General features: G+C 41.1%; 1 protein-coding gene across 1 annotated transcript in view; it reads left to right on the top strand.

Annotated features, from left to right (window-relative positions):
• Window positions 1-403, top strand: part of PLA2G4A (phospholipase A2 group IVA) — a 62,305-nt gene extending 61,902 nt beyond the window's left edge. Inside the window, exon 17 of the mRNA XM_057402438.1 lies at window positions 104-403. Coding sequence (XP_057258421.1) covers window positions 104-235 — 132 coding nt within the window. The 3' untranslated portion in view covers window positions 236-403. The remainder of the gene's footprint in view (window positions 1-103) is intronic.
• Window positions 404-11,412: the final 11,009 nt, after the last annotated feature.

Consider the following 11,412-nt stretch of genomic DNA (forward strand, 5'->3'; position numbering starts at 1 on the left):
AGGAGAAATAGTTGCTAACATCTGAAGGAGTCTTTTCTATCAGTTAATAGATCATTAAAGTGTTAGTTATTTCCCTGGCAGACATGTTGTTCGCTGTTTTCAGGTGATCAAGCAAGCTATGGTGGAAAGCATTGAATACAGGAAAGAGAATCCATCTCGCTGTTCCGTGTCCCTCAGCAGTGTTGAAGCAAGACGATTCTTTAATAAGAACAATCTTAACAACAACCACACATAGAGGATAAGTCATAGGTCCTTCTCCTTCAAGAAACTGGTTCTACCTTTATAACTGGAGTCAAAAAGACATTATCAAAATCACTACTGCTGAACAGGGCTGCACAAAACTCCTGAAAATGTTTTCTTGTGGATTTTCAAGTTTCAGTATAAATTTTGTACTTTTTTTTTTTTTTTTTTACTAAAAACATTGAAAACATTTCAGTATGCTGATATCCTTATTTTTAAAACTATGGAATTAGTTTATTTTGACTATGGTTATTGGATTCAGTGTCTTTTTTTTTTCCTTACAAAATAGTAAACACTGGTTTCTTGTGGGGCAATTGTCTGATGTTTAATTGATGTAAACTGGGCATATTGTGAAACAGAAAATGGAATTAGAAACACAATAGAATAAAATTTAGTAACAGAGGCAATATATATACCTGAGCTTGGGCCCAGATTCCAGACTGCTTTCTATCAATGAGATTTCCTCTGACTTTGGTTTGAAAAGTCAGTAATTGCTGACTGCTGCTAGGCAGCAGCAGCTCCCTAGTATATGAAGTTGCTTAGATGCCTATTAGTTCTGTTAAAGTTGATTTCTCATACTGGAAGGGGTTTTGCTCACTAATATCCATTGTCTATATTGGCCTTACCAAAACTCCATCATCAAGCTATGTTTTAAATTTCACTTTTCTTGCATGAATGGTGTCTCTTTAAAGAATTAACAAACTGCTGATAGGAAGCAGGTATTAAAGAAGTAGGGTTTATACATCTTCGATATTATAAATAGGATCCTTGGTTGGTTATTAATGCTAGCAGAGCTTTTGTAACTGATGCTAAGAAGGATCTCCTCTTGAATCTTTTAATCTCAAGTATTTTCACAAAAATTGAAGTCCACTTTACTGCTGTTTAAGAATGTATATATCCACTCAACAGAAAATCCAACATCTTACATTTTCTTTCTCTTGTTCCACAAAATTAGATTGCTTGAATTCTTGAGCTAGTAACACCTGTGTGTTATCGTTAATTCATGTATTTCTGACCAAAATGTTGATTTATAAATTAAAAGTGATTTTACTTATAATCACTATTAAAACCATCACATTTCTGCAAAGGGGCAGTGGCAATTTTTACCTGGGGATAGATAAAATGTTCCTAGGTAAGAATGTGAGATAGTTCAAGTATTAAGGGCTATTTTAAAATATCTATTTTTAGTACATTGAATAATGAAAGACTGTGCACAGACATATTTTATTGTAGCAGCATCTCAAGAAGTGTTGCAGTAACTCCGGTGGTGTCGCACCTCTGAGAACTTCCAGACTCCTTTGAAATAATGTAATCAGCAACTGTGTAACTTGGGAAAGAGGAAAAGGAACTGATGTGGGCACTGAGAGCCACGCACTTTCAAGGCACTTAGCAGGCTTGTTTTTTAAAGTCTGTGGGATTAACTGTCAGCAAATGGTTCTGGCAGTCCCAGCACTGGGTCCATAGCTGCTTTATTCTGAAGTTTGAAGAAGGTAGTTGGGGCTGAATAGTTTAGCTCTAGGTAAGATTGCTGGCTCTAATGAAAAAAAAAACATAAAAAGGTGTTCACAGAGGTGGGAGGGGAAGAACACATCCCCAGTTGCCCTGCGGACTGCTTGTCCCATGCTCCACAGCAGATGGAGTGAAAAAGCACTCCTTCCACTAGGATTATCATCATGGTGGAAACAAAGCATGTTTTCAGTAGGATTATTTGCAGTCTTATGGTCAGAAGGCATACATATTTCTCTTCAAGAGCTGAAGTGGAATTTTGGTCTCAAAATTTCTGTTGACGTTAATACGGTTAAGATTTCCCCCTCTTATCTTGTGGATAAGGCTATCAGGATCCTAGCAAGTGCAAAGATCATGGTATCGGAATGCCATCTCTTTGTGCAGTCTATTTGAAGCGTAGCTGATCTTCTGGTTGGTAATTTTCTGACAACTTTTACAATAACTGCTGATTTATCAGCTAATTCAGTGGCTGGTCCTTTTATTGTGAATTATTGAGCTATTTTTAATTCTAAAATCTGTAAGCCTGTGAGAAGTAATTATAATGCATTTCTTTTAACAGCCACTGCGTCATCCCTCCTTAAATCTACATGCAATGTTTCATGATTAATAACATTTTCTGTATTGATCAATAGGTTTTATTTCTGTTTGAGTTAGTATACATATAAAATCAAGAGAGAAAATAAAAGTAACTGCATAATTTAAACATTTTCAATAAATTTTGGTATACAGGAAGAAACTGGTACTGTTATTTTGTTGTAATATTTTCTTTTTTATGTTTTTATTTTCCTTTTGTTATTATATTTTTTATTTTATAATATGTACCTACTCTTATGGAAGTGCTTCATCATGCTTTATACAGTTTATGTTATCACAGTGTTATCAGACAATAAAAAGTAAAACAACTATATTTGGCACTTACTGTTTTCAGACAGTTTAATCATTTGCATGGTATTTTCACTTTTACTGCGAAGAGATGTAGAACAGCTTGATGGTGTGTGGAACCTGGTAGGACAGCTCACAAGCAGGAAATCCAAGGTTTTGCATGTTGCTTTGATTTTAGGTGTTAAAATTAAAACTTTTTTGAGCAGTTCAGTTTGTGGGCACAGCACATCCATCTGTTTTTATTCCAACTGACATATTTTGTTATCAATACTCTGCCAGTATTTTGTGCTGTTCTGTTAAGAGTGACTACAGCAAATTACTGTATGGATGTTGGGTCTTTGCTGGCCAGATTAAAAAGCAGATCAATAAGGGAAGTTCCCCCGAAACCACTCGGATCAAATAGCTGCTGGCCTGTTGCTTCTCTTTGCTGAAAAATAGCAGCGGTCTGACATTTGCAGGTACTTCAAGATGCAAAGGCATCGTTCTCTATAAATAATGTGTAAATATTCTTCTCCCATTACTGTATGGTGAATATGGCTACAAGTCAGGATTGACAGTCTCTTGGATCTTGTCCTGATTTTTTTTCCCCTCATGGTTAATAGTTGCTAATATACAGAAAAATGTGGTTTTTTTAATTTAATATGTTGCAAACCAGCATCAATTTAATTTAATCAAACTGTATTTTCTGAATATGTGTTGTAAGATCCAAAGCTTCAGTAGGTTTCAGTATTAGTTACAAGAACTCTGCAGGGAGACTTTTTACAAAGGAATGTAGTGACAGGACAAGAGGGAATGGCTTTAAGCTGACAGAAGGGAGATTTAGATTAGTTGTTAGGAAGAAATAATTCTTTACTGTGAGGGTGGTGAGGCACTGGCACAGGTTGCCCACAGAAGCTGTGGCTGCCCCATCCCTGGCAGTGTTCAAGGCCAGGTTGGGTGGTGCTTGGAGCAACCTGGTCTGGTGGAAGGTGTCTTTAACTGTGGCAGAGGGTTGGAACTGGATGAATTTTAAGGTCCCTTCCAACCCAAACCATTCTATGATTCTATGACCAATAGGTCTAAGAGTAAAGTATTAGAGGCATCAATAGCTTGCTGTCTAAAGCATCTGTGGACAGAGTAATAAGTGTCCCAGTATGCACCAAACTCTTGAGCCAACACTGCTGGGACCTTGCAGTGCTGCAGGTGCTGGTATGAGCTTTCTTGTTTTGGAGCAGTGTCTGTCTGTCAGAGGAGGCATACCTCTTACAGAATCAAAAAAGTTGGTCCTTTGTTCCTTATTTTCCCCTCCTTCAATCCCTGGTTCCTCTTGTTTATTCCTGCAACTGAATGTGTTATACCTAGAAGGCAGCAAAAGGTGAGTTTAGAGAATGAATTATTTCAGATGTCAGAAATTATTTTAGGTGATGCCTGCAGGAAATGGAAGTGCCATCGTGCAAGCCCGAAGTGACTGCAAAGAGCTCAGCATTGCAGGTAAGCGCTGCTCCTGAAAAGCAGATGTGGACAATGTGTCTGTCCCACTCCAGGGAAACCTGGCACCAAACCTGGCCCTGAGATTGCATTTTTTGTCTGTAAGACCTTTGGGCAGTCCTGCTGGATAGGCATCTGAAACTCTACTTGCCTGTTTCCTTTAATAGCAGAAGTGAATACTCGGAATAAAATTCTATTGACCCAGCAAGCACTGACCTCAAGGGTATTTGCATCAGTGAGAAGAAAATTCATTTTGGCAGGGAAACAGGGCTGCAACAAACGTGCTTTTTGGTTTGACCCGGCATATTTTGTCACTGGGTTGAACCTTGAGAAGACAGTATGAGTGGTTTGTGATGTCCTCTCTAACACAGCTCAGATCACCCACAGATCTCTGCATTTACAGCACCAATAAGCTCAGTTTTGAGGAGAGCTGTTCAGCCACTCTAGACACATGAACGGATGTGAGATCAGTAACACTGGGGAGTGAGTTGTGCAACCCCATGCATTTACATAACATATCTTTGCTCTGATCTCACTCAAAGCAAAGGCATGTAGATGTTTCCTGAAGCTGTAAATTCACCCATCACTCTTACTGCTTTTGCACTTCACATACGGCCTAGATTGTGTACTGATGTGACTCAGCCAATTAAGTTATATATACTGGCCCTTCTCACGCTAGGTAAAAAGTAAAGACCGTCATAGTTCACAGGCAGGGAATTCCCCATGACAACAAAACATCAGACTGTTTTGCATGCAAAGAATCAGCAGTGCAGCAATGAAGTTGCCAGAGTGCCTTGTTAACTTTTAGACTGACCAAAAAGTACAATATTCGATATGATAGGAACAGGAATTCCCTGTGTGGCCATTTAACCCTTGAGTGCCAAGCCATGCAAATTTGGTTCAAGCAGAAATTAGGGACCAAAGGCCAAGCCAAAAGAATTCTCTTCAGGTTTTCTGAGGATACGTATGGGAAGAGAAGACCCAAAACAGGCAGCCATGAGCTAGGGCAGACCCCAGTATGAGAAGAGTGACCTGGACCCCAGGGATGTCACAAGTACAGCCAGGCCTTAGGAATGGGTGGAAGCAAATGGACCACTGGGAGGGAAACCAGTGACGAGGCCACCAGGTATATGCTGATGCAAGGACTGGAGTAGAAGGAATGTCTGATGTCTGCAGAGGGGCATCATCCTGACAGAACTCTGGGCTTCTCCTTGACTCTGCTCCTGGAGTCATCTGCCCTGTTTGTGGGATTTTCCCTAGACTTGCAGAAAAAGCATAGGGAATTTAACATTGACCCAACTTTATATCTAAAACATATTTTGCCTTTAACCAGAGCAATGCTTTTCCAGCATGTCCTCCTTGAAACCTGTGTCCAAGCTAGAAGCAGAAACCTGAGTGCTTTGGGATGGTTTTGGCCTTTGTATTTCCATCTAATTCTCAGCCAGATATATTTTTTTAGGCAACTGAAAAGTGAGCAGGGAAAAATAAGCAGCTCTGTTCTTTTTCAGGTGTGAAACTATAACTTCTGCCATTATAGAAAAGCTACATACGCAAAGTTATACAATTTCTTTGTTGCCATTTTCTAATTTAGCTTCCTCACCCAACTTTCTCAATGGGATCACAGAGATGGATGGCTGGGGCCAGCACTTGATCTTCACAGGATATGGAAACTTGCCTCTTCTGTAAAGCAGATCATTAAGTGCTTACGATGAGGAAGTTAATGTAGGAGGCACATTCCACATCCAGCTTGTGCTGAACACGCTATAGACGTTTTGTTGCCAACACATTGTTTAGGGTGTGTTCTGGAAAATATGAAATGGAATTCATGTGGTGATACTCAACAAAATTCAGGCAAGTGTTTTGCCAGCGTAATTGGGAAGTAGAAACACTGATGCTTTGCAGCTGTGGATTTATACAGATCCTTCCTCCTGGTCCTGTTTTGCTAAACGCCAGGGATTTGCTACAGGACATTTTTGTATTATGGTCAAACACTGCTTATGGAACTAAGCCTTGCTAGCTGTCAATGGAAATAGACACAGCCTGAACAGCTGAGATAATGGTATCTGCGTGCTGGTGAATGCAGATGTGGAAGGCCCTCTGTTTGTCCACAGCCCCAGGGCTCTTGCTTTTAGCCAGGATGCCAGGATGGCCAGGGTGATGGCTGCAGAGGAGCTGTGACCTTCCTTACCTGTGGATCTCGGGGCAGGATGAGCAAATGTGGCCGGACCAGAGGTGGAAATGAGGACTGACTCAGTGGGCAAAAAGCCTTGTTGGTGCTGAAGTGGGACTCATGCTGTGGGCAGTCTCCAAAGTTTGGTTTTGCCATCCTGTTGCAGCATTCACAGCTGACGATTAAGGTTGGGAGGAACCAACCGCCTGACAGCCTGCACAGTGTTTAGCATTTTCCCCTTCACCTAATAAAGCTGCTGAAAAACCAATTAAGTAGTTTAGAATCCAGTAACCTCTTCCGGTTTTGAATCGGTGTTTTTTTTGACCTTGCAGAAGTTTCAGAACTTAATAATGCCGATTAACTATCATTTGCTCTTCCTCCGTCAGCTTCAAGTCTCTTTTAGCATCTTGTTTAAAGCCACATACCCTGCCACTCCCTCCTCCCTCTCTCCTTCCCACCATTCCTTTTTGAGTGGAGAAATTTCTTTCAAACAGGTTTAGAGCAAGTTTCAATAACCCACTGGACCACAGACCTTTTTCTGTTATTACATGTCTGTGTGTCTTTCTAATTTTTCAGGCAGTGTGGGACAAGGAAGGGCTTGCCAGAAAATAAATGAGATAATTGTTTTGCATCTGAAATGGTCACTGTGTCTCTGTTGGTTGCTTCCTTTTCTTCTTTTATTTTTATTTTCTTTTTGAGCCTGAACCATTTCTTCCTTAGGCTGATGTGCTATGCCAAGCAACTCCTTGTCTGTTTGCCAGCAAGTGGGTGGTGACCCTAGGAGTGATGGCGTGCCAGCAGCGCGTGTTGTGTGAGGACTGTGTGTCCATAGTCTTCGGCAGTGAGGTGCAGAAGCTGTTCTCCAGTGTTGTATGCTCCTCATTCCCCAGGAAGAGCATCTGTGCTCTCTTCCCCTTGTCACACTTCATTGCATTTCAGAAAGAGGATATGGAAATGCCTAGATTAGTGAGATGCCTGTAATTAGTGGGCTTCATTAAGTTGCTAATGTGTAATGGTTGCATCAAGCAGTAAAGGAGATAGTGGAAACCATGGGTCACAATATCAAATGTGAGCCATAGAAATAGCAAAAGGTCACAGCTAATTTTTCTTCATTCCACAGAAGAATAGCTTAAAATTCAGCTCGATTCCCTGGTCAACTCAGCAGGCTCATCTTCCTGCTGCCACTGTCTGTTTAGATGTCCTGTGTGAAAGCAAGTGGGCAGTTGAATCTGCTGAGACCCTCTTCTCCAGAGCAGCACAAGGGCCAAGGGAGTTTTGCCTTTTTCTGATTTAGTTGCAAAAAGCTCTGTAACACAGCTGTGAGCTCGGGTAGCCAGAAGACCAGAAGATCCAGCAGCAGGGTGCAGGGTGGTGTGATGGAGCACCAGGCAGCTTGCCCGGTGGCTGACCGGCTCCGACTGTGATCATGGCAAAAAACCCAAAACAAACCAAAACAAGACAAAACAAACTATAACAAAAAAAAAAAATTCTGGTTCACCAACAGTTTTAATGTTTTGCAACTTGCTTTGAGTATGGAAAATTCCAAACAAAAGGAAAAGCATCTGGCTGGACCACTGGCCCTGCAGCCACCCTGGAAGCGGCCATTCTCCATATTTTTTTTGCTGTTTCTAGCTCCCCTGATAAGCTGCTGGAGCTATGTCACCCCCTGCCCTGATCCAGACCCTCTGGATGCTTCAGCCCTGGCCCAAAACAGGCAGTTGGAGTCCTGTAGCTGAACCACTTGTAAACAGCCCACTGTGGTAAAGTTGTAACATTTCACTCCAATGTAGAATTCCAACATTTATGTTCTACAGTGTGATGAAAGCTGACTTTTCTTCTATGTCGTGTAATGTAATAAATGTCAGATTAAAAAATCTGACTTCATTGAAACATCTTTTTTATAATTGCCCATGATGTTGTAAGATGCACCTAGCATCTTAATGGATGCAACTGAATCACAGTTTTCTAATGGCAAATTATCACAGTGGAAAACAGCTTTTGCTAATATTATCCTAGTTCCCTCTGTGGCAGAACACTCTTGCAGAAATATCTTGTAAAACACAAAACTTTGCCTTATGAATCTATAGGTAATACCTGAGTGATGGCCTTTAGGCTTCTAAGTAAACACATGTTGTTTAGGAAAAATAAAAATAATTTTAAACCTGGCCTTCATCTCCCAGCAGAAGGAGGAAACGGTGCTCAGGAGCGTCCCTAACGCCAACTTTGGCTCCTTCAGTGTCTGCATCACCACCAACATTCCCCCTCCTCGCTGCTGTGGGCTCATGATTTTTAGCAGATTGATGTAATCCAGTGCTGCAAGAGCAGTCCCACAGAGCAATGCTCTGCTCCTTGGAAAGCCTGTGCAAGCTCCAAACCTCACTCATCCCGCAGAGTCCTTCCCCAAGATAGAACAAGGTGCTAAATGCAGTGATATATGAGCTTAATGAATGGGGATTTAATAATTAATGAGATTTCTCCTGGATGCATGAGCACACTTTTTGCAGAACATTAAGTGCCTCTGAGCAATCTGGTCACCCATCAGGTGAGGAGGATATAACCTGCTGAAACTGAATGAGTCCCTCCTGTGACTTAAGGACAGGCCAGCACACAATCAGTCCATCAAGCTGCAGAAAAGCTAATTAACCTTGGAATAAGAATTATTTCAGCATAAAACTGAACATGTTTCAGTCTTCCTTTATGGTAGGGCACGTTTGCCAATGTGTGATAAGATTTATTTCAGCAACCTTATCCCAAAACATATTCTACCTTCAGTGGTATTGTAACAACCGCAAGTCTGTTATTTTTTTTTTTCAGTATAATTCTGTATATGGATACAAGACATTAATGAATAAGTTGTTGAACAGCTTTGCATTTTGTGGATTCTGTAAAATTTAAGGAAAACATGGAGAAGACATTGTCAGTGCCTCCATGCACTGAGCTGCTGAGTTTACCCTAGTTCACTGTTCAAGACTGTTAGTCTTGTTAGAGTATGGTTATTTGCTAAGTAACTTACATATCAGTCCACCTGCTTCATAGCCATCTGTGGCTATAAAATCCTTGGCAGCCTGCGACTCATGTTATAACAAGGACAACTGTATGTAAAAATAAAAAGAAAATAAATCTCTACTTCTAAAAGTGGGCAAAATCAGATTTCTGATGGTCTTGTGGAAGCAACAAATCAAGGAAGAGCTGCTGGCCCTTTCTCTTATCTAGAAGAATTGCAAGGAGTCAGTATTCTTGTATGAGAGTGGCCTTGGCCATTTGTTGATAAGCACAGCGGGTGATCCTCACACATCTCTCTGCTGGGGCCATCGATATACACGTGTCTTAAGTTCCTGCCATATCTGCATGTGGGCCACTGAAGGCCAAGCGTGTCTTCTGGGGTTTCTGTTTACAGCTGTTTAAAAGAGGTTGATTCAGATGTAGATTATTTACATGTACTGATAATATGATGGGACGTTTGATCTCCAACCGTTTTTTCCCCAGTACTAAAAATTCCTGCTACTATTTCCTAAACTCTCTTGCTGTTCTCTCTCATATTTATTTTTGTCTGCTTCTGAAGGTTATGAATTGAATATACCACCTGGTAGCCTCTGGGACTTTTTATGTTTTGTAAGCAGTAGGTGAAAATCTCTGATTAAATATATTCTTCATCAGAATTTCAAAGTGGAAGGAGTCACACAGATGCAGGGATGGGGAAGAGCAAGAGGAATGGAGGCCGACCAAGCAAACGAGAATAAATTTTAGCATATCTTCCCCATCCAGCCATAGATATCTCTAACATCTGGACGACCATCAAAGACCAATGGAAGTCATCCTGCCTCCCCCCCACACTTTTTTTTTCTAGTTGCTACCTAGTAATGTTTTCAAACTACTCCATTATTCAGCCAAACAGGAATAGTAATTATCTGTCGTGTTTTTCCCAGGTATGTAAGCATTGTTTTAAGCTTCCAACCCAGAACTAAACAAACTTTTAGTTCCTTCTTAGTTAATATCTGCCTGTGCAAAAAAAAAGGCTGTGATTATTTCACAGCTTGTCTTGTAATAGTTACCTGGTTTATTTTCTCTTCCTGTCAAAGAATTACAAAATCCTGAGGCTGGAAGACAAGGAAAATATTGCATCAAACTGTCGCTCATATTTATCTGGATTTCTGCTCAAGGACAGTCAAACAAGGATGTGTATTTTTATCCGAAACAATCCGTCTCCAAGTAATAGCTAAATTTGTTTTGGAATTCTCAAAATGAGTCCATAATGAGAGTTGTTCCGGAATTTAAGGAAACTTTCAGAATTGTGTAAAAATTATTAGAAATGTCTCCAAAGGCAATGAATTTTGTAAGGGTGAGAAATTTTAACAAGTACTTCAACAGTTTCTTGGTTTTGTATTAATACAGGATATTTTTATTAGATGTTGTCGTGGTTTAAACCCAATCAGGTAACTCGTTCGCTCACTTCCCCCCCTTTCTTGCCCTCCCCCTGCTCTCGGAGGGACGGAGAGGAGAATCAAAAGAATGCAACTCCCACGGGTTGAGATAAGAACAGTTTAGTAACTAAGGTATAACACAAATCACTACTGCTACCACCAATGGTAATAATGATAAAGGAAATAACAAGGGAACAGAATACATCATCTCACCACCAGCCGACCGATAACTCGCCCCCCCCCAGCCCGACCAAGCTCTGACCGATACCTCCTCCAACCCTGCAGTCTCACAGCCCTTCCGGCTAACTCCCAGTTACATCCTGGGCATGACGTGCTGTGGTATGGAATAGCTCTTTGGTCAGTTTGGGTCAGGTGTCCTGTCTCTGCTTCCTCCCAGCTTCCCCTCCTCCCTGGCAGAGCATGAGGCTCACAAAGTCCTTGGCCAAACCAAAACATCTCTATCAGCTCTGTTCCCGAGCGGAAAGTCAAAACACTGCACTGCACCAGCTACCAAGGAGGAGAAACATGACTGCTACTGCTGAACCCAGGACATTATCCACCCCTTATTCCATACCATTCACGTCATGCTCAGATCCCACATTTTCAATATACCATCACTCTTATCTCGGTGCACTCTTATCTTAGTGCATGGACCAGTCCCTATAAAGCTGCTGCGTCCATCTGGTCCATGCCAGGCTCCATCTCTTGTAACAGTCTTCCAGAGCA

Source organism: Pezoporus wallicus, unplaced genomic scaffold (assembly GCF_028554395.1).
Source record: "Pezoporus wallicus isolate ANWC-B61680 ecotype Strahan unplaced genomic scaffold, APGP_CSIRO_Pwel_v1 contig_6665, whole genome shotgun sequence".
Lineage (NCBI taxonomy): Eukaryota > Metazoa > Chordata > Aves > Psittaciformes > Psittacidae > Pezoporus > Pezoporus wallicus.